The sequence below is a fragment of the Semicossyphus pulcher genome, unplaced genomic scaffold, assembly GCF_022749685.1.
Source record: "Semicossyphus pulcher isolate SPU_LCO1_2020_fin unplaced genomic scaffold, fSemPul1.0.p SCAF_55, whole genome shotgun sequence".
Taxonomy (NCBI): Eukaryota; Metazoa; Chordata; class Actinopteri; order Labriformes; family Labridae; genus Semicossyphus; species Semicossyphus pulcher.
In genome coordinates, this window is record NW_027211732.1 from 81398 (window position 1) to 105220 (window position 23823).

Genomic DNA, 23823 nt, shown 5'->3' on the forward strand with positions numbered 1-23823 from the left:
TACAGTCAGTGCTGTTGTTTTTGTTTTATTTAATACTTACACTAAACATGTGGAATCATTTAAATCTAAACAGTGTGAATAAAGAGAGCGCTCTAATGAACGGATGTTTAAACTTAACTTGTGATTTCACTTCCTCTCACTGTAAATGTGTCTATGTATCCCTGTGATGTATTTTAGAGTATAATGAAGATTAGCTCATAAGCTAATTCTGCTACATGTACAAGATGTGATAACGGAAATGTTGATTCATGCGTTTGTCCTGATAAATAAATGCAGTGAGGGTTTATTACATCTTCAGCTCAGTGAGACTTCATTAGTCTCACTAAAGCTGAAGTAAAATCAAGTTAAACTAGACTAAGCTTAAACTGCTGTTTAAGTGTAACAGTAAATGATCTTAGTACTCGAATCCCTGTGTTCATGTCATGTATGCGCAATGTATGTGTCATGTATGTAAAGTTACACAAACTGACATGATCTGAGACAGCTTTAGAAAAAAAACAGCTCGATTTTATTAACTTATTTAGAAGTTCAACAACCAGCTTCTCACTTCCCTTCTGAGTTAAGTTCATTAGAAACACGTCAAATCTTTAGTACAGAAACACATCGTATGACCATGTTACAGAAAGAACTGCTGCTGTTTCAGAGTTTATATTCATGGTTAAGAAAACACGTTGAAGCGGATTAAAGCTTTTTTCGCTGCTTGTTTCATCAAATGTCACTTTTCTTGGTCGCTGTGTTTATTTCAACTTTCACCCCAATATGGGTAATTAAGCTCCTGACAGACCCCCTGAACCCTTCAACCCCCACCCATCACCCCCCCCTCTCTGAGCAGCATGGTCTCAGTTCTTCTTGGCCTTCGGGGAGTCGTACTTCCTCTTGCTAGAGTACCAGAGGAGCAGCGGGATGCCGATGGACGGAAGAGTCATGACGCCGAATGCAGCCCAGTCCAGCTGCAAAAGAACAAAAAAAAAAAAAAAGTGAAGAACAGAAACGTCTTTTCTTTATTAAAACACAGTGTGTTCCCGAATTTCCCCCCGGGGATAAATAAAGTATTTCTGATTCTGATTCAATCGACTGCAGAGTTCGAATCCCTCGCTGTGAGAAACTTACATAGTGTGGGGAGAAGCGACGGTCGAACTCCCTCTGCGCCAGGATGCCTCCCTGTCCCGGGGCGCTGGTGTACCCAACCTGCAGGAGGGAAAGACTCTTTAGTGTCACTTCATCTTTACACGTTAACTTCATAATTAACTGGTTAGTAAACTGCTTTTACCACGACTTGGCCGCCCTCCTGGGCCAGGTAGCTGACTGAGGCAGAGGTGAAGTTGAAGTATCCGGCCTTTAGGGGGCGCAGCACCACAGTGTGAGAGACATTACTCGCTCTGAGGTCATCAGTTAAGATTTGATCGTTTAAAGATAAACACATTCATGATGAAATTGTTACTAGCTCTCTGTGTTTAATCTAAACTGATAATGTTGAGCTGCAGCTCTGATGAACTTACAGACAATGAACATTTACAAGCTGCTGTTTATCCTTCATGCTGCATTTAGGGACCTTTAATGACAATTTACAGTAATATAATACATTTGTGTCATTTCAAAATCTTCTTTATGTTCTGTGTGTGTGTGTGTGTGTGTGTGTGTGTGTCTATGAAAGTCAATCTGTCTCACCAGACTTAGAGATTTTAAAGCCTTTGAATTTCAATCACTTAATTTTCTTGCATTGAAAATATGTATCTGAATTTTTTGCCTCTGAATTCAACTCTTACCATTCAGTAACTCATTTTCACTTTTATTTTTCAATGTTCAAAAATTCAAGCTATAAAAACTTCAAATAATAAAAATGCAGGTGCTCAAATTTGGTGGGTGAAATTCAGATCCCAAAATACGAGTTAAAACATTCAGAGACCAAGGAAGACCAATCGATTGTGTCTCAGATCAAACCAACATCCAGCCAATCAGGTTACACCCCGCTGGTCATGGGTTGCATGGCTTAGTCCAGGAACTAAACGACTCGACATCTTTGCTGCTTTATCTCATTAATTAATCTGTGTCTTTTGAGACATTGTGAGAAACACATATTTCTGTTGACAACATTACATGACACAGTGAACCGTACACTCGCCACGCCGCTGGTCGCTACAAACGTGTCGTCTCTGCTTATGCTATGCTTTCTTAAAATAACGATATGCCACGGAAACACTACCTGGTCAACTGGAGTTTGTATTAACTTGTGATGTTCTGCTGTGTGCGGCTGTGGTTGCAAAGGTGATCTCAGCCTGTTTTTATGATGCCAGAGCAGTGACGTGCACATATGACAAAAACGTCTCCAGAAGTAACTGTCATGAACTCTTTTGGATTTTCTTTCTACGTTATCTTGCTGCACATTTGCAGGGAACTCCCTGACTAAGCCATGCAACACATGACCAGCAGGGCGTAACCTGATCGGCTAGGGTTAGGGTTAAGGGTTAAGGGTTAAGGGTTAACCCTAACCCTTAAATCAGATACAGAATTTCAATGCAAGAAAATTCAGTGCTTGAAATTCAAAAGCTTTAAAATTTCAAAGTCTGGTGAGACAGATTTGCTTCCATATCGAACATCCACCTGCACACTCTCTGTGCTGTAGGTTCACCTGTCTGTAACATTAACTCTTCAGAGTACATTTGCCTTAACAGTCTGTTATCACAGTGAAGTCACCGGAGGTACAGGTGTGTTGATGACATGTCAGAGTTTAACTACCATCACACTGACCCTGCAGCTCCTGAAGGGTGAAAGGATTATTAAGACTTTTATTTTGAAGGATACGGAGCAATTCTGTCCCATTTCACATTCAGCATCCCAGAAACGATCCCGAAGTCCTCAGGAGGAAAGGAGTCATCAGACAGCTCCACCTCCAGAGCAGCACTGACATGCAGACAGGTGATACAGAGAGTAAGAGAGAGAGAGACAGGTTGTACAGAGAGAGAGTGAGGGACAGACATATAAAACAGTCAGACAGAGAGAGTGAAAGAAGAGGACATTCAGTTCATGTTAGAGCAGAAACAGAGTTGTGATTATACAGTATGTGTGTGTCATGTTATTATCACGTTATGAAACATGTAATCGTCCAGTCAGCTGTAAAATTAATAAACGTCTGATTAATGTCACAAACTAACATTAAATAAACTTTATTTTTTCTTTAAAAGTCACATTTGTATTATTTCTAGGGTCATTCTGATTTCATATGAACATCATGGCTCACTGTTAATTTTACAATGACATCCTCTATAGGAACCTGAAGTCACTTTTTACAGTGACATTTAACTGTAATTATTCATAGTTTTAACTCCAACGGTTCACACCTGGAGCCCACGTTGTAGACGTTGTACTGCAGCGTCAAGTCTCGACCCTCCACAGCATAGCGGTTCAGCAGAGACTTTGAGGCCAGCAGACGGGCTCCTTCTTCCCCTGAACCCAGACCCAGAAGGGCCAGGACCAGAACCACATTCAGCATCTTCAGCATCTGGAGACAAAACACAACACAGTTAATAAAAAGATCTACTACACATGAAGAACTTGTGAGATTAAACATGGTTAGCTCAGAGTCTGCCGACACCCCAGACACCTGACTGAGGGTCCACAGAGTCCAGTCCTGTAGGGACCCTGATCAGAGGCCCAAACTAAGGACTCTGGGGGTCTACAGGTCCAGAGTCAGTGGACCTTCAGAGTCTGTAGGGACCCGGATCAGAGGCCCAAACTAAGGACTCTGGGGGTCTACAGGTCCAGAGTCAGTGGACCTTCAGAGTCTGTAGGGACCCGGATCAGAGGCCCAAACTAAGGACTCTGGGGGTCTACAGGTCCAGAGTCAGTGGACCTTCAGAGTCTATAGGGACCCGGATCAGAGGCCCAAACTAAGGACTCTGGGGGTCTACAGGTCCAGAGTCAGTGGACCTTCAGAGTCTATAGGGACCCGGATCAGAGGCCCAAACTAAGGACTCTGGGGGTCTACAGGTCCAGAGTCAGTGGACCTTCAGAGCACTACAGGCTGATGCGAGTCTGTCGATGAAGAAGCTTCAGGAGCTGTGATTTAGCTCAAAGGTAAACCCGTTGATCTTAAGAGTTTGACTTGAAACGTTTCTGTAATAAAACTGAAACTGTAAAACTTTTGTTTTCAGTGAAGAAAATGAGACTAAAGCTTTATTTAAAAATGTTCTGCTAACAGTTAGCTACCAGAGGAGCTAGCATTATAACAGATATTTAATCTAGATTTAAAGTTAACTAACCTAAATGAAGCTCGTTTTTGAACAGTGTTTATGAGCAGATTAAATGTTAATAACCTTTAAGGTGAATTTGAGTCTCAGAGCTGATCTCTGTTTCTGACGCTTACGTGGACAAAACAGACTCACATACTTAACGACACTAATGACTCTAAAACAGCGATAACGTTACAAACAGGTACATTAAATACCATTTACACGGTTAGAGATGTTGATGTTAATAATTATCACACATTTAATCTCCACATTACTGCAGTTTGTTAAGTTTAAACAGATAAAAAGGACAGACTCTTACCGTTCACTGCTTCTCTTCAGACTGCTGGTGTTGAAGGAGTTGGTTCCGCGCATGCTCAGAAGCTTAAAGCTGCTGTTTGCATGACGTGTACCTACGGAAGTGTGCAGACAGCGCACTGCCCCCTGGTGTCCCGGAGCGGAGCTTCTTCCTCTAATGACTTCTTTGTTTTAGCTGATTAGATAGAATCTGAATACGTGTTTGTTCTGGCTGTGCCAGCACCCTGTAGGTGTTAAGGCTTATATACAGTCTATGGGCAAATTGATTATCAATAACTATTTTCAGTCACTTTATTTTAACTTTAAATTACAGCCTATGGACAAATAGACTAAACACAAGATATAACACTTGTACCTGTGTATGTAAGACCCAGGCTGCTTCCCAAGTCTCTTAAATTGCATCCATGTTTCCTTCACTTGTGTCTTTCACTTGCGTCTTAGTCCCTCCCACCAGAAATGCATGGAGAGACGCGAGGAAACCAAGAGAGGAGAGAGGAAACCAGGAGAGGAGAGAGGAAACGAGGGAATGTTTTTTAAGAGACATGAAACTTCCTTTCCGATGAAGCATCTCGTGCTGCGACGTTCGTTTGTGATCATCGCGTCAGGTGATCATAGCTGGATCAGCTGTCAGTCTGCTTTAACAGCTGTTTGTGTCTGTACACATGAACATTCATTCATTCATCTGTAATAAAAGTTAGCAGGAAAATAACTGATCATGACGAGAGGTATTTCTTTAGATTCAATTTAATAGAAATGAATCTGTTTTTGCTGCTTTTTATTTTTACTAAGATGTTGACCCAGAAAACAAATCAAATCTGCAGTTATTCACTGCATTTTATATATTTTACGACAAGTTATGATCAATATTTCGTTCTAAACGATCTCAGGTCGTCAGATACCAACTCATTATACCGACATTGTTTATAGTCGGTTTCAAGGCGCCCTGTAAAGTCTGTTTTAAGGTCCGCTTCTTCCTCTCTGCGATATGAAGCCCAGTAAAAGACTTCCGTGGAGGCTGCTCTCATGTATCCTTGCTTATCGCTCCTCGGAACTCCCTCCTCACTGCTCGCACCTCCAAGCAGCGATAAGAGCTTTGAGACGGTCCACAATATGGCGGCTCCTGAACTACTTCCGGTTCGGGCGAGGAGCGAGGAGCGAGGAGCTATCAAATAAGAGACTTGGGAAGCAGCCTTGGGAAGCAGCCCAATAGACTGTGTAAAAAGATGGACAACATGACAGCTCCCTAAAAGTGAAGCCAAAACATTTTGGGTGCCCCCTGCTGACTGGCTGCAGTATAGCTCATAAAGCCCGCCTCTTCCATGTTAACAGATGGGACATGGGTCAAACTATAAAATCAAAATACACGCCGGATACATTTTTCTCCAACATGGTTTCTGTCATTATAGTTAGTTCTTATCCTGCTGATTTATGTCCAAGTGTTCATTTTTCTGACAAGTTTACTTTTAATTAGTTATTTGATGCTGTCAAAATGATGATTGACAGCTCTGTTGACAAATTAGGCTCCTGCAGCCGATCAGTTCTGGGTGAGCAGAGCGGAGGACGATCCGCGTGTAGAAATGTAACTAAAACAATCACTACAGTCATTGAAGTTTCCATACCTGTGAACTTTAACCTCAGACCAACACAAGAAGCTGTTCTGCTGTTAAACACGCCGGCGTGCGGGATCCTTGCTGTTTTTCCAGTAAGTTAAGTGTGTGTTTGGGTTAGCGGAAGTGGCTACGGCCGCTTCACTCGCCGATCTCTACTGAGCAGACTCTGGCTCCGTATGACATCACCATCACAAGATGGCAGCGCCTATCACAGGGGCTGTTTTGGCATCAATTACGTACAATGGGAGCAGATGGAGACGCGTTGTCCATCTATAGTCATTGGTAAGACTTAACACCTGTACCTGTGTATGTAAGTCCCCGTACAGGAGTAGGAGTCCTCAGCTTTCTGTGGTTAATCTAATTAAAACTGATAATGTTGAGCTGAAGCTTTGTGAGTGTTATCAGAGGACTTCTCTCTGTACTCGTCCTGTTAGATCTTAGTGCCGCTTTCGACACGATAGACCATCACATCCTGTTACAGAGACTAGAACAGTTAATGTTCATTACAGGATCTGCACTAAGTTGGTTTAAATCTTATTGATCAGATCGATCTCAGTTTGTTAATGTTCATGATGTGTCCTCTATGCAAACCAAAGTTAGTCATGGAGTTCCACGAGGTTCTGTGCTCGGACCGATTCTTTTTACCTTATATATGCTTCCTCTGGGTAATATCATGAGGAAACACTCCATTAATTTTCATTGTTATGCAGATGATACTCAATTATACTTATCAATGAAGCCAGACCAAACCAATCAGCTATCTAAACTAGAAGCATGCCTTAAGGACATAAAGATCTGGATGACTAGAAACTTTCTGCTACTTAATTCAGACAAAACTGAAGTTATTGTGCTCGGCCCAAAACACCTCAGAGATTCTTTCTCTAATGATATAGCTGCCCTAGATGGCATCAGCCTGGCATCCAGCACTACTGTTAGGAATCTGGGAGTTCTGTTTGATCAGGATATGTCCTTCATCTCCCACATAAAACAAATATCAAGGACAGCCTTCTTTCATCTTCGCAACAAACATCAGACACATCTTGTCTCAAAACGATGCAGAAAAACTAGTCCATGCATTTGTTACTTCCAGGCTGCATTATTGTAACTCGTTACTATCAGGCTGCCCTAATAAGTCACTAAAAACTCTGCAGCTGGTACAAAATGCTGCAGCACGTGTGCTGACAAGAACTAGGAAGAGAGATCACATCTCTCCTGTATTAGCCTCTCTGCACTGGCTTCCTGTAAAATCTAGAATAGAATTTAAAATCCTTCTTCTTACTTACAAAGCTCTTAATGGTCAGGCACCATCATATCTTAAAGAGCTCATAGTGCCATATTACCCCTCTAGAACATTGCGCTCCCAGGATGCAGGCCTGCTTGTGGTACCTAAAGTCTCTAAGAGTAGTGTTGGAGGTAGAGCCTTCAATTACCAGGCCCCCCTCCTCTGGAACAATCTACCAGTCAAGGTCCGGGAGGCAGACACCCTCTCTTCTTTTAAGAGTAGACTTAAAACTTTCCTCTTTGACAAAGCTTATAGTTAGGGCTGGCTCAGGCTTGGACTAGCCCATAGTTATGCTGCTATAGGTTTAGACTGCCGGGGGGATCTGACACACCAAGCTCCTCTCTCTCTCTCTCTCTCTGACTCTCTGACTCTCTCTCTCTCTCTCTCTCTCTCTCTCTCTCTCTGTCATATTAATGCAGCTCATTAACTCTGTATCTTCTGGTCCCATTAACATTACTAACCACATATCTTCCCGGGAGTTCTTGTGCTCCCTTGTCTTGAAGGTTCCTGAGGATCGTTGCTGCAGACCACTTGCTGCTGTGGACCTGCTCGACTGCAACAACTACTAACATCAGCCTTCCCCATAGTATCATTATTGTTGCTGCTAATGCTAATAGTAGACCTGTTGACTTCAACTGTTACAATTACGATTACCTCAGCCTTTATCATTACTCTGCTTCTCTCGCTAATTTATTTATTTATTTATTTATTTAGCCAATCTTCACCCTAGTCTACCACTATTATTGGCATTGTAACCATAAGTATGTGTCTGTTGTTGTTCATGTAACAAGGACATATGTTGTTGTGGTAACAAGAACATATGTTGTTGTTGCTCTCTCTGCCTGTCTCTATCCTGCATCTCCTTCTATCCCATTCTCGGCCCATCCAGTTGAGGCAGATGGCTGTTCAACATGAGTCTGGTTCTGCTCGAGGTTTCTGCCTGTTAAAGGAAGTTTTTCTGCCAATGTGCCGAATTGCTAAGTGCTACTCATGGTGGATTGATGTTGGGCCTCTCTTTAAGTAACAGAACAAAGAGTCGGTCTAGACCTGCTCTTTCTGTAAAGTGTCTCGAGATAACCCTGGTTATGATTTGGCGCTATACAAATAAAATTTGATTGATTGATTGATTGATTGATTGATCAGCTGATGGACTTACAGACAAAATAACTGATCATTTACTTGCTGTTATTAATCCTTTGTGCAGCGTTTAAGGACCTTTCATGATATTTGGAATAATTCAGAGAAAACATGCTGATCTTTTTCCCACCAGGTGGAGACAAACAGCCTCCTGTGTTACCTGTTAGACACTGGTCTGGTCAGTCACTCCACCGTCTGCTGCTGTTGAAGATGAAGAGGAGAGAGAAGATGAACTGAGGACAATCTAACATGTGGTTGAAGATTCAATGATGATGTCACAGTTTGTTTAATTTTCTGTTCATCACTGAAACACAAACTTCATGTCTGAATACTCAAACTGTGCCTGCTTCATAAAAAATATCACTCAGGATGTTTCATGAAAATTCCCTCAGTGAAACAAGTGAATTATTATTAAAACGTGTTTCAGATAAAGAGTTTATATGGAGAACTTTCACATTTTAACTGTGAAAGAGAAACTGTAGCTGACCAACCTGTACTAAGATAAGATAGAATTTTATTAATCCTGAAGGAAATTCTAGCGCCAGATAGTTTCAAAAATACTGTACAAAATGAGAGAAATACAAAAAACAACTCAAATATAGGTGGAAATATAAAGTGTATGGCTTAATGCAAAAGAGAAAAACGAACGCTCCGGCACTCACAGACCGTGACCCACATTAAAGTTATTTTTTCTACCATGCACCAGAAACAATATTTTGTAACATAGTTTGGAGATGTGCGCGCTGCCACTGCTGTATTCATTAATGCAAAAGAGACCGTGCCTAATAGAAAAAAACTATATTACAATAGTTATTAACAGAAGTCGGCAAGGTGTGATGGTGGCAGTTACACTGACAGTAGTATTGACAGTTATAACGTAGTACGAACTTCTGTTGCACAGGATTATGAATTTAAAGATAATGATGCAGTCCTTGATAAATGCAGAAATGATTTACTGACTGCACAGACAAACGTTCATATGTTTTTATGTAACATAAATCATCATAGTTTACTGACAAAGGAACACAGCCCCCCCCCCTTCAGGTGAGCACGTTTTCCTCCAGGTGTTCCCGCCCTGTTCATTGATAAAGCTCTACAGTGGAGGATATATAAAGCTGCAGCAGCAGCAGGTGAGTCACTCCTCAGGTGAAGTCCCTGACAGCAGCTCTCAGGTCAGACAGGTGTGATTCTCTCAGGTCAGAGAGGTGTGCATCATGCTCCGTCCTGCAGGTGGATTCCCGCTCGTCACGCTCCTTCTGCTGCTAAGCACATGCAGCTCAGCTGTTCACAATGACGCCACAGAGTCCATCACTTCTGACCCGGTCCAGGAGACCCAGGACGAACCGTTTCAGGAAGACTTGAACCAGGCGAGGAATGGCGGGAGGCGACCACACGACGCCACGCGCACTGGTGAGTTCAGGTGTACGTAGTGATGTAGAACACAACATGTACATCATTAAGAGGTTAATTTTGTACACCTTTTAAAGTGCTGTGAATGAGTGTTGACCATAGACTGTGTATACGTGTGTGTGTGTGTGTGTGTGTGTGTGTGAATACATATATTAAACAAACAGTTCAATAATGTTCAGACAGACAGTTTAATAATGATCAGACAGACAGTTCAATAGATTATATTTTTATTGAAGTTTTTAAGTTTTATTTTATTTAACATTTATTTAACCAGGAAAAAGCTCTTGAGATTAAAGATCTCTTTTTCAGTAGTGTCCTGGCCGAGACTGGCAGCAGCACATTAACAAAGTTTCAGACAAACAATGAGCAGCCGTACACACAAACATAACAGAGTACATGACTATAATACAATAAAATACATGAAATAACAAGTGAAACCAGTCAAACTTTGTCTAAATCAACCACAATCATAAATATCTCACGCAGAACATCTACAGCCAGATATATCTGCTATCTAAGTTATTCAAGAGCACCTTAAAAGCATCCAATGAGACCAGTTCCTTTAACTCCAGGTCTTTTTGTAATTAGTTCCAAGTAAAGGGAGCAGCAAATTTACATGCCTTTTTCCCCAGTTCAGTTCTGACCTTTGGGACAGACAGTAAGAAAAGGTCCTGGGATCGAAGACTATAAGCTCCTGCACTTTTCTGACTGATGTATTTAAAAAGGTACGAGAGAAGCATACCTAAGATAGACTTGTAAATAGGAATACGCCAGTGTTTGAGTCTACGTGTGGACAAAGGAGACCATCCATACAGACGTGCATTCAGCAAACAGTGATGAGTGACGGCTTTAAAATTTGTGATGAACCTCAGTGCTCCATGATACACAGTGTCCAGAGCATATAAGCTTTGGGAAGAGGCCTGCAAGTATAAAACATCACCAGAGTCCAGCACAGACATAAAAGTCTTTTTTAAGACCCAAAGGAAAGGCAGGATTTGATTCTGAAGTAGAAACCCATTTCAAGTTTTAATCTTTTCACCAACTGCTGAATATGTGGTGTAAAAGAGAGAGATTCATCAATTAAAATAGCAACATATTGATATTGAGACATACTCAGTCTGTGTACCCTGGAATGTACAGATTGAAGGAGGGTTTAGTGGCCTTGATTTTGTATTTGAGAACAGCATGACTTTAGTTTTATTAAAACAAGTTTGAGTATGTAATAATTTTGTTGAACAGTATTAACCACAAGTTGTAACTGGGAGAGAGCCTGGTCTGGAGTGGATGCTGAGCAATGAATTACAGTGTCATCAGCGTAGAACATTTTGATTGATGTTATAGATATAAAGAATTAATAGGAGTGGTCCCAGGACTGACCTCTGAGGGACTTCTTTGGTTGCTGTAAGAGAGCTAGAAATGCACCCTTCTGCCTGCCCACACTGAGATCTGTTTGTTAGTTGGTTGTTAAACCAACTGACCGTATGTTCAGATAATCCAGCACTAATCAGTCTTTGTTTGAGTATTGTATGGTCAACCGTGTCAAATGTTTTGGAAAGGTCAATAAAAAGGGCAGCACAATGCTGCTTGTTATCTATACATTCTATAAAATCATTTAATACAGTACTTTAAGAGCTGCTAAAGTTGTGCAGTGATTTTTCATGAAACCAGATTGGTGGTCAGATAAAACATTGTTAGAGGTAAAAAAATTCTTTAAGTTGAGCACTGACAAGTGATTCCAACACCTTAGCCAGGACAGACAATTTAGAGATTGGCCTGTAATTATTAAGAGCACTAGGGTCACCCCCTTTAAAAGGGGGAAGGACAAAGGCAGATTTCCAAATGAGAGGAATGACATTAGAGACCTAAGAACATTAGAAACTTTAAAAAGTATGGCTCCAGTTTATCAGGACATGCAGCTTTTGTTGTGTCCAAGAGCTTGAGGGCTTTGCGTACCTCAGAGCCTGACCATATATCTAGCATATGATCCATAGGTTCATACCAGCATGTTGTCTTTGGGTACACACCAGCATGTTGTCTTTAGGTACACACCAGCATGGTGTCTTTAGGTACACACCAGCATATCATCTATAGGTACACACCAGCATGTTGTCTTTAGGTACACACCAGCATGGTGTCTTTAGGTACACACCAGCATATCATCTATAGGTACACACCAGCATGTTGTCTTTAGGTACACACCAGCATATCATCTATAGGTACATACCAGCATGTTGTCTTTAGGTACACACCAGCATATCATCTATAGGTACACACCAGCATGTTGTCTTTAGGTACACACCAGCATGGTGTCTTTAGGTACACACCAGCATATCATCTATAGGTACACACCAGCATGTTGTCTTTAGGTACATACCAGCATATCATCTATAGGTACACACCAGCATGTTGTCTTTAGGTACACACCAGCATATCATCTATAGGTACACACCAGCATGGTGTCTTTAGGTACACACCAGCATATCATCTATAGGTACACACCAGCATGTTGTCTTTAGGTACACACCAGCATATCATCTATAGGTACACACCAGCATGTTGTCTTTAGGTACACACCAGCATGTTGTCTTAGGTACACACCAGCATATCATCTATAGGTACACACCAGCATGTTGTCTTTAGGTACACACCAGCATGGTGTCTATAGGTACACACCAGCATATCATCTATAGGTACACACCAGCATGTTGTCTTTAGGTACACACCAGCATGTTGTCTTTAGGTACATACCAGCATATCATCTATAGGTACACACCAGCATGTTGTCTTTAGGTACACACCAGCATGGTGTCTTTAGGTACACACCAGCATATCATCTATAGGTACACACCAGCATGTTGTCTTTAGGTACATACCAGCATATCATCTATAGGTACACACCAGCATGTTGTCTTTAGGTACACACCAGCATATCATCTATAGGTACACACCAGCATGGTGTCTTTAGGTACACACCAGCATATCATCTATAGGTACACACCAGCATGTTGTCTTTAGGTACACACCAGCATATCATCTATAGGTACACACCAGCATGTTGTCTTTAGGTACACACCAGCATGTTGTCTTAGGTACACACCAGCATATCATCTATAGGTACACACCAGCATGTTGTCTTTAGGTACACACCAGCATGGTGTCTATAGGTACACACCAGCATATCATCTATAGGTACACACCAGCATGTTGTCTTTAGGTACACACCAGCATGTTGTCTTTAGGTACATACCAGCATATCATCTATAGGTACACACCAGCATGTTGTCTTTAGGTACACACCAGCATGGTGTCTTTAGGTACACACCAGCATATCATCTATAGGTACACACCAGCATGTTGTCTTTAGGTACACACCAGCATATCATCTATAGGTACATACCAGCATGTTGTCTTTAGGTACACACCAGCATATCATCTATAGGTACACACCAGCATGTTGTCTTTAGGTACACACCAGCATGGTGTCTTTAGGTACACACCAGCATATCATCTATAGGTACACACCAGCATGTTGTCTTTAGGTACATACCAGCATATCATCTATAGGTACACACCAGCATGTTGTCTTTAGGTACACACCAGCATATCATCTATAGGTACACACCAGCATGTTGTCTTTAGGTACACACCAGCATATCATCTATAGGTACACACCAGCATATCATCTATAGGTACACACCAGCATGGTGTCTTTAGGTACACACCAGCATATCATCTATAGGTACACACCAGCATGTTGTCTTTAGGTACACACCAGCATATCATCTATAGGTACACACCAGCATATCATCTATAGGTACACACCAGCATGGTGTCTTTAGGTACACACCAGCATATGATCCATAGGTTCATACCAGCATGTTGTCTTTGGGTACACACCAGCATATCATCTATAGGTACACACCAGCATGGTGTCTTTAGGTACACACCAGCATATCATCTATAGGTACATACCAGCATGTTGTCTTTAGGTACACACCAGCATATCATCTATAGGTACACACCAGCATGTTGTCTTTAGGTACACACCAGCATGGTGTCTTTAGGTACACACCAGCATATCATCTATAGGTACACACCAGCATGTTGTCTTTAGGTACATACCAGCATATCATCTATAGGTACACACCAGCATGTTGTCTTTAGGTACACACCAGCATATCATCTATAGGTACACACCAGCATGTTGTCTTTAGGTACACACCAGCATATCATCTATAGGTACACACCAGCATATCATCTATAGGTACACACCAGCATGGTGTCTTTAGGTACACACCAGCATATCATCTATAGGTACACACCAGCATGTTGTCTTTAGGTACACACCAGCATATCATCTATAGGTACACACCAGCATATCATCTATAGGTACACACCAGCATGGTGTCTTTAGGTACACACCAGCATATCATCTATAGGTACACACCAGCATGTTGTCTTTAGGTACACACCAGCATATCATCTATAGGTACACACCAGCATGGTGTCTTTAGGTACACACCAGCATATCATCTATAGGTACACACCAGCATGTTGTCTTTAGGTACACACCAGCATATCATCTATAGGTACACACCAGCATGTTGTCTTTAGGTACACACCAGCATGTTGTCTTAGGTACACACCAGCATGTTGTCTTTAGGTACACACCAGCATGTTGTCTTTAGGTACATACCAGCATATCATCTATAGGTACACACCAGCATGTTGTCTTAGGTACACACCAGCATATCATCTATAGGTACACACCAGCATGTTGTCTTTAGGTACACACCAGCATGGTGTCTTTAGGTACACACCAGCATATCATCTATAGGTACACACCAGCATGTTGTCTTTAGGTACACACCAGCATATCATCTATAGGTACACACCAGCATGTTGTGTTTCGGTACATACCAGCATATCATCTATAGGTACACACCAAAGTAGAGGGTTAATGTTCATACAGCTCTGTGCTTTTACTGTCCTGTTTTTTTTTATCTTTGATGTTGAGTAAATGTGAAGTGATGTGTGAGCAGGTGCAGGGTGTAATAATTGTAGATAAATAGATTAAATCATCATAAATCATAGATAAATCAATTAAATCAATCAAATAATCAACTTAAATGTTCATATCTTCAAATCCTAAAGTTATCTGAGGACACTGCACAATCAGAGCAGGTCTAGAGCATTATTATTATTATTTACAGAGACCAACATGAATCCATCATGCGAATGGAATCTTTTCAGTAGTTTCAGTCCTGTTCATGAACACAAGAAAAATATGAATTTACAGAACTTTAATTGGAACTGGACTGAAGCAGGCGAAACAATTTCATTCAGTGAAAGTGGAAAAAAATATGAATATATTTTAATTTTATGGCAGTTTCTTTGATGTGGACTTTTTTGTTTGCTAACAGTCTCAGAGGAACTTTTTGTTTCTGAAGCATAAGGGTTAAGAGGTGATAACCACAAATAAACTGCCAGTCAGCAAGGTCTATCATATCAAAACATAATCTGGGGATGCATAGGAATCAAAAAATCACAACTAGAATTTGCCCAGCCAGATGGTACCAATATGTTAAATGTTGGGTCTGGGCCCATGGACTAAACAGAAAGTTTTAAGCCTAATCTTAAAAGGAAAGAGGGTGTCTGCCTCCCGGACCCCGACTGGTAGATTATTTCATAGGAGTGGGCCTGATAAGTGAAGGCTTTACATCACATAGTACTTTTAGAGACTTTAGGTACCACAAGCAGGCCTGCATCCTGGGAGCGCAATGTTTTAGAGGGGTAATATGGCACTATGAGCTCTTTAAGATATGTTGGTGCCTGACCATTAAGAGCTTTGTAAGTAAGAAGAAGGATTTTAAATTCTATTCTAGATTTTACAGGAAGCCAGTGCAGAGAGGCTAATACAGGAGAGATGTGATCTCTCTTCCTAGTTCTTGTCAGCACACGTGCTGCAGCATTTTGTACCAGCTGAAGAGTAGGTGGTCCAGCGGGTGGTCAAGGACTCAAATAAATGAAGAACTCTGCATTAATATGATTCAGTTTCTGTGTCTTAGGTCCGGACCAGAGCCAGGTGGGCTGCAGGGAGCTCCGGTCGACGAAGTACATCTCAGATGGTCAGTGCACCAGCAGCAACCCCATCAAAGAACTGGTCTGCGCGGGGGAGTGTCTTCCCGCCCACCTGCTGCCCAACTGGATTGGGGGCGGGGCTTACAACGGGAGGTACTGGAGCCGCCATGATGCCCAGGAGTGGCGTTGTGTCATCGACCGGACCAGGACCCAGCGGATCAGGCTGCAGTGCCAGGACGGCACCTCCAGGACCTACAAGATCACTGTGGTGACATCCTGCAGGTGTAAGAGGTACTCCAGAGACCAGAATGATTCGGGACACAAAGACACGTCAATCCACAAACAGAGGAAGAGTCAGCGAAAGGCGCCCCCCCGGAGTACTCAGCCCGGACCCAGTCTGACAACTAAGACTAAACCAGTCCTGTAGTCCTGTACACCTGCAGTAACCTGTTGTCTTGTAGTTCTGTAGCCCTGCAATTAATCGTAGTCCTTTAGTTCTGTAGTGTTGTTGTCCTGTAGTTCTACAGTAAACTGTTGTCCTTCGGTAAACTGTAGTCCTGTAGTTCTGTAGTCCTGCAGTAAACCGTAGTTCTGTAGGTACAGAGGAAATAAGCTACTCCTGCTTTCATCAGGGTTGGGATAAATTGTGAGTGAGCAAATAAAAAACTAGATAATATTTAATAGTAGTTCAATAATATTGAAAGGTAGGCTGATAGACGTGTAATTAGTAACTTCTGATAACTAGCGTTTAATTAGTGTAGACTCTGTGGATAAGGTACTGTCACATGTCTGGGAAAAGTTCAGCATGTTAGCTGTTGTCATAGTAAAAAGATCAAATCTTTTTCATGTGTGTCAGTGTGGCTCTGACTGGGAGTTATGCCAGGTTAGCCTAGCTTAGCATAAGGACTGGAAGCAAAGGGAAAGAGCTAGTCTGGCTCTGCTAAACTTTACTGAAGAATACCTCTAAAGGTATCTGAAGAACATGTTTATCCTGTTAGACAAACAGAAGATGTGTGGTCCAGTGATCCAGTTCCATTCTCACCTGGAAGAGGTTTTATGAGTGAAGACTTCACTGAAGAGTGGTATGGAGGGACTTTTGTGAAATAAAGACACAGTTTCTGTACAGGATGCTTGTTTGTGACAGGAAACATGATGTTATTGGTTTCATGTATCTCAGAGGGCGGGTGGTTTTACTTTTAACATCTGTAGTTGTAGCCACGTTTCTGTGCAGGAGGCTGGATTGTATATTTTGTTTTACCTTCTTCTTGTACAAATATAAACAATAAAAGTCAACATAACTCAGAGACTCAAGGATGAGAGCAATATAGAAAATAAAGTTAACATGATTCATAAATGTGACATTTTTATGACACAGTGATGCTTAGATAGTCTATAGTGTGAATATATGGGTTATACATTTTATGGGTTTTTCAGAGCAAGTCTTATGTTATTTATTCTACCAGAACAGTTCTTTTTTATTTTTATTTTTCTGAAATAAAAATTTAAAAAGAAAACTGAGTTTGTGTTTTTATGTCTTAAAGCTGCAGGCATACAGACAGGAAGTTCAAACAACACTCGTCAGTGATGAAACTCTTTCATACACTTCATAACTTCGTTTTATTTTGAAGGGAAACCATACCTCTTTTTTTGCTTTGTTTTATTTTGAAGGGAAACCATACCTCTTTTATGCTTTGTTTTATTTTGAAGGGAAACCATAACCCTTTTTTTGCTTTGTTTTATTTTGAAGGGAAACCATACCTCTTTAATGTTTTGTTTTATTTTGAAGGGAAACCTCCCCTCCAGGCTGGTTGGGCGGGTTCCAGCTGTGGTAACATGTTAAGACTCCTCATTGTCTTGTGTATCCGCTCATGTTAGTCACAGTGAAAGCTGTGAATAGAATCACCTTCAGGACAACAGGAAGAGGAAGTTACCTGCAGAGGAAGGTTGGATGATGTGTCTTTTTCCTGACTTTGGAACCAACTCTTTACCCTCGCAGGGCTGCTGGGGGGTTTGAGGTTTATTATGAGATATCATGGCTGCTGCTACGAGCCATCGGCTCCCTTTATAACCAAAGTGAGACCTGTGTCTGCATCCTCGGCACAAAGTCAGACACTTTCGGTCAGTGATGACCTCCATCAGGGGTCTCGCTCACTGATTCAGTTTTTAATTCTTCATGGACAGAATCTAAAATGACAGTAAGATGGGAGAGGGAGGTCAACAGGTGGATTGGTGAAGTGTCAGCTGTAATGTAGGCATCACCGTGTTAGATATTATTATATATATTAGATATTAGTCAGGTGGTCAGATGCTGCAGTTCAGTCAGGCATACTGACACAATGTGGATATAAAGAGCACTGAACTGTGTCAGTCTGGTCCCTCCATCACTTCACCCAGTGAATGTGACATCTGCTGTCTGTTTGCAGCACATTCAGCTCTTATTTCAGCAAACCTCCATACATACTATAATTAAGTGTCCATTGATAATTGACAATATCAACATCTGACCTTTACAGAGAGAACTGTCTGTATTTGAGCACAACAATCTCACGTCTCTTCCTGCAGAGTTCACATGGATCTGAAAGGATTACAGCTCAGAGACACTGCTGGGAACATCACAAGTTAGGAAGTGAAGTCGTAACAATCCAGACCAGAACAAGCAGCAGTAAATCAGGTTGAGATATTATTGTGCTTCTGTAAGTTACAGACACTTTATAAAGCCCTATTCCCAATGTGTTAATCTTCCTTTTCCTATACTATGAATCATATGAGCAGGCCATCTAGTTTTATTGTTCACATCAAAGAGAGGGTGAAGCCACATGAAACGCTGCAGAAATTCTTCTTCTGCAAACACGCTCAAAAAGACTGAAATAGAAAGATACAAAGGTCCATTTAGTCAAAGTCCTGAGGCCTGAAGCTGTGAAAGGTTCCTGCTGCTGGATGTCTGTCTTCATGTGTGCTCTTTAGTCAAAAGATTGAAACAGTCAAAGAGAGGTTAATCTCTGTGCTGCAGACACACCTGTGCTTCTCTTTCAGGCAGGATGTTGGAGGAGGAACGCTCAGAAAACCTCGTCAGACAAAGACATGCAGGGATCACACGCCTTCCTTCTCTACGTCTAATTATAAAGCTGTTGCTAAAAGAATGAATAACATCACTTCAGTATGGGGCTGACTCATTTTGTTTTTCATGGCAACTTAAATGATCTGACTTTCCTGATTCGGAATTAGTTGTGACGGTGTAAAAGTAAGCACCACTCTGTGGCTCTTTGTCAGATAATGAAGCAGTTTAAATGGTTGTAAAAGCCTTCAAAGTGAATTCTCTGTCCATGACATAAAGTCCCTTTTCTGCTGGGTGTTGGAATCTGCAAAGTTTGTATCTGGATTTCCAGGTGCGGTCAGAGGAGGAGAGTGTCAGAACTTCATCTGTGCTTTTTGCAGATGACGTGGTTCCGTTGGCTTCAACTAGCTCTGATCTCTAGCAGGCACTGGGGCGCTTTGCAGCCGATTGTGAGCTGTTGGAATGAGAGTCAACACCTTCAAGTCTGAGGCCATGGTTTTCTGCAGGAAAAGTTTATTTTTAAGTAGGAGTTTATAAGTGATGTCCTGAAGTGTTTTAAGAGAGTGTGCTGTAAAAGATCACTGAGGTCAGTTAGGTTTGTACAGCAGCAGAGATGTTTGGTGAATGACCTCTTTGTCACTCAGTGGTTTGGGGTGAAGGTTAAACCCTAACATTACAGAAGATCAGTCGGTTCCTAATGACACTTAAATGCCAAACAAACAAATCAGGTAGGGAGACAGGTGTTGTTCAGGAGGCTCATCAGCTTGGGTTCATCCTCCTCCCTCCACCACTTTCAAAGAGTGAAACTTTCTTTACCAAACACTCCACCTTCCTGAACACCTGTGTCACACAGAAAGGTATTGGGCTAACCCTGACCCTGGGGAAAAAGTTACATTAAAGTTAAAGAGTGAGAGTAAGGAGCGTCTATTACATCACTGCTCATTAGGAGCTCAGCAGTAATAGCTGGAAATGTTACAGTAGCTCTCTGATGGTCCATTACTGAACACATTAAGGATACAGGGTTTCCCATCCACGAGGCTCGTGTTGTTACACACAGCCTGCAGACAGGGGAACATAAAGGACGTGCTGTTTGTTCCTCATCAGGTGTCAGGTAACAATACAGAAGGCTTGAGCAGTACTCGATAGCCTTGTTCTGTGGATGATCTCATCCTTCTGGAAACATCCGCCAACATGCTCTTAGATTACAGCTCATCAGGCATCATCAGGCAACAACAGGAAACATCAGGCATCGTCTGGCAACAACAGGCAACAACAGGCATCATCAGGCATCATTGGGCAACAACAGGCATCATCAGGCAACAACAGGCAACATCAGGCATCATCTGGCAACAACAGGCATCATCAGGCAACAACAGGCATCATCTGGCAACAACAGGCATCATCAGGCAACAACAGGCAACATCAGGCATCATCTGGCATCATCAGGCAACAACAGGCAACATCAGGCATCGTCTGGCAACAACAGGCAACAACAGGCATCATCAGGCATCATCTGGCAACAACAGGCAACAACAGGCAACATCAGGCATCATCTGGCAACAACAGGCATCATCAGGCAACAACAGGCAACATCAGGCATCATCTGGCAACAACAGGCATCATCAGGCAACAATAGGCATCATCAGGCAACAACAGGCAACATCCGGCATCGTCTGGCAACAACAGGCAACAACAGGTATCATCAGGCATCATCAGGCAACAACAGGCAACAACAGGCAACATCAGGCATCATCTGGCAACAGCAAGCATCATCAGGCAACAACAGGCAACATCAGGCATCATCTGGCAACAACAGGCATCATCAGGTATCATCAGGCAACAACAGGCATCATCAGGTATCATCAGGCAACAACAGGTATCATCAGGCAACAACAGGCAAAAACATGCATCATTAGGCAACAACAGGCAACATCAGGCAACATCAGGCATCGTCTGGCAACAACAGGCAACAACAGGCAACAACAGGTATCATCAGGCAACAACAGGCAAAAACATGCATCATTAGGCAACAACAGGCAACAACAGGCATCATCAGGTATCATCTGGCAACAACAGGCATCATCAGGCAACAACAGGCAACATCAGGCATCATCTGGCAACAACAGGCATCATCAGGCAACAACAGGCAACATCAGGCATCATCTGGCAACAACAGGCATCATCAGGCAACAACAGGCAACATCAGGCATCATCTGGCAACAACAGGCATCATCAGGCAACAACAGGCAACAGCAGTCATCATCAGGCAACAACAGGCAACAACAGGCATCATCAGGTATCATCGAGCAACAACAGGCATCATCGGGCAACAACAGGCATCATCAGGCATCATCAGGTATCATCGAGCAACAACAGGCATCATCGGGCAACAACAGGCATCATCAGGCTACAACAGGCATCATCAGGTATCATCAGGCAACAACAGGCAACAACAGGTATCATCAGGCATCATCTGGCAACAACAGGCATCATCAGGCAACAACAGGCAACATCAGGCATCAAAGCCTTGTCTGTGAAACCGGCCCATAGTCTAACACAGTTTAATGTAGGCTGACAGTTTAATATAGTCTAACACAGTTTAATGTAGGCTAACAGTTCAATATAGTCTAACACAGTTTAATGTAGGTTAACAGTTTAATATAGTCTAACAGCTCAATATAGTCTAACAGTTTAATATAGTCTAACAGCTCAATATAGTCTAACAGTTTAATGTAGGCAAAGAGTTTAATATAGTCTAACACAGTTTAATGTAGGCTAACAGTTCAATATAGTCTAACACAGTTTAATGTAGGCTAACAGTTTAATATAGTCTAACACAGTTTAATGTAGTCTAACAGCTCAATATAGTCTAACACAGTTTAATGTAGTCTAACAGTTTAATGTAGTATAACAGTTTAATATAGTCTAACACAGTTTAATGTAGTCTAACAGCTCAATATAGTCTAACACAGTTTAATGTAGTCTAACAGTTCAATATAGTCTAACACAGTTTAATGCAGTCTAACAGTTCAATATAGTCTAACACAGTTTAATATAGTCTAACAGTTTTATATAGTCTAACACAGTTTAATATAGTTTAACAGTTTAATATAGTCTAACATAGTTTAATATAGGCTAACACAGTTTAATGTAGTCAAACAGTTAAATATAGTCCAACACAGTATATTATAGTCTAACACAGTTTAATGTAGGCTAACAGTTTAATATAGGCTGACAGTTTAATATAGGCTAACAGTTCAATATAGTCTAACACAGTTTAATATAGGCTGACAGTTTAATGTAGGCTAACAGTTCAATATAGTCTAACACAGTTTAATATAGGCTGACAGTTTAATATAGGCTGACAGTTCAATATAGTCTAACACAGTTTAATATAGGCTGACAGTTTAATATAGTTTAACAGTTTAATGTAGTCTAACAGTTTATTATTGTCTAACACAGTTTAATGTAGTCTAACAGTTTAATGTAGTCTAACAGTTTAATATAGGCTAACACAGTTTAATGTATGCTAACAGTTTAATATTGTCTAACACAGTTTAATGTAGTCTAACAGTTTAATGTAGGCTAATACAGTTTAATGTAGTCTAACAGTTTAGTCTAACACAGTTTAATATAGTTTAACATTTTAATATAAGCTAACACAGTTTAATGTAGTCTAACAGTTAAATATAGTCTAACAGTTTAATATAGTTTAACAGTTTGATATAGTCTAACACAGTTTAATATAGTTTAACATTTTAATATAGTCTAACACAGTTTAATATAGTCTAACAGTTTAATATACACTAACACAGTTTAATGCAGGCTAACAGTTTAATATTGTCTAACACAGTTTAATGTAGGTTAACAGTTTAATATAGTCTAACACAGTTTAATGTAGGCTAACAGTTTAATATACACTAACACAGTTTAATATAGGCTAACAGTTTAATATAGTCTAACACAGTTTAATGTAGTCTAACAGTTTAGTCTAACACAGTTTGATATAGTTTTACAGTTTAATATGGTCTAACACAGTTTAATATAGGCTAACACAGTTTAATGTAGTCAAACAGTTAAATATAGTCCAACACAGTTTAATATAGTCTAACACAGTTTAATGTAGGCTAACAGTTTAATATAGGCTGACAGTTTAATATAGGCTGACAGTTCAATATAGTCTAACACAGTTTAATATAGGCTGACAGTTTAATGTAGGCTAACAGTTCAATATAGTCTAACACAGTTTAATATAGGCTGACAGTTTAATATAGGCTGACAGTTCAATATAGTCTAACACAGTTTAATATAGGCTGATAGTTTAATATAGTCTAACACAGTTTAATATAGGCTGACAGTTCAATATAGTCTAACACAGTTTAATATAGACTAACAGTTCAATATAGTCTAACACAGTTTAATATAGGCTGATAGTTTAATATAGTCTAACACAGTTTAATATAGGCTGACAGTTCAATATAGTCTAACACAGTTTAATATAGACTAACAGTTCAATATAGTCTAACACAGTTTAATATAGGCTGACAGTTCAATATAGTCTAACACAGTTTAATATAGACTAACAGTTCAATATAGTCTAACACAGTTTAATATAGGCTGATAGTTTAATATAGTCTAACACAGTTTAATATAGGCTGACAGTTCAATATAGTCTAACACAGTTTAATATAGACTAACAGTTCA

General features: G+C 40.9%; 1 protein-coding gene and 1 pseudogene across 1 annotated transcript; one reads left to right on the forward strand and one right to left on the reverse strand.

Annotated features, from left to right (window-relative positions):
* Positions 1-485: 485 nt before the first annotated feature.
* On the reverse strand, positions 486-4597 carry ssr2 (signal sequence receptor, beta). Its single transcript, XM_069682230.1, has 6 exons — positions 4549-4597; positions 3339-3499; positions 2803-2901; positions 1271-1379; positions 1111-1188; positions 486-950 (listed from the first exon to the last, which is right to left on the reverse strand). The coding sequence occupies exons 2-6, from the start codon at positions 3497-3499 to the stop codon at positions 840-842; spliced, it is 558 nt and encodes a 185-aa protein (XP_069538331.1). The 5' UTR covers positions 4549-4597; the 3' UTR covers positions 486-839.
* A 5190-nt stretch (positions 4598-9787) lies between these two features.
* Positions 9788-16472, forward strand: LOC138609625 (sclerostin domain-containing protein 1-like; annotated as a pseudogene).
* Positions 16473-23823: the final 7351 nt, after the last annotated feature.

Bases quoted from the DNA above. Each gene is read 5' to 3' on its own strand.
- ssr2 (XM_069682230.1), bottom strand. From the start codon at position 3,499: ATGCTGAAGATGCTGAATGTGGTTCTGGTCCTGGCCCTTCTGGGTCTG. The intron at 1,380-2,802 runs GTATCCTTCAAA...TGATGACCTCAG, and splicing joins AAATGGGACAGAATTGCTCC to AGCGAGTAATGTCTCTCACA. The intron at 951-1,110 runs GTAAGTTTCTCA...GTTCTTTTGCAG, and splicing joins GTCGCTTCTCCCCACACTAT to CTGGACTGGGCTGCATTCGG.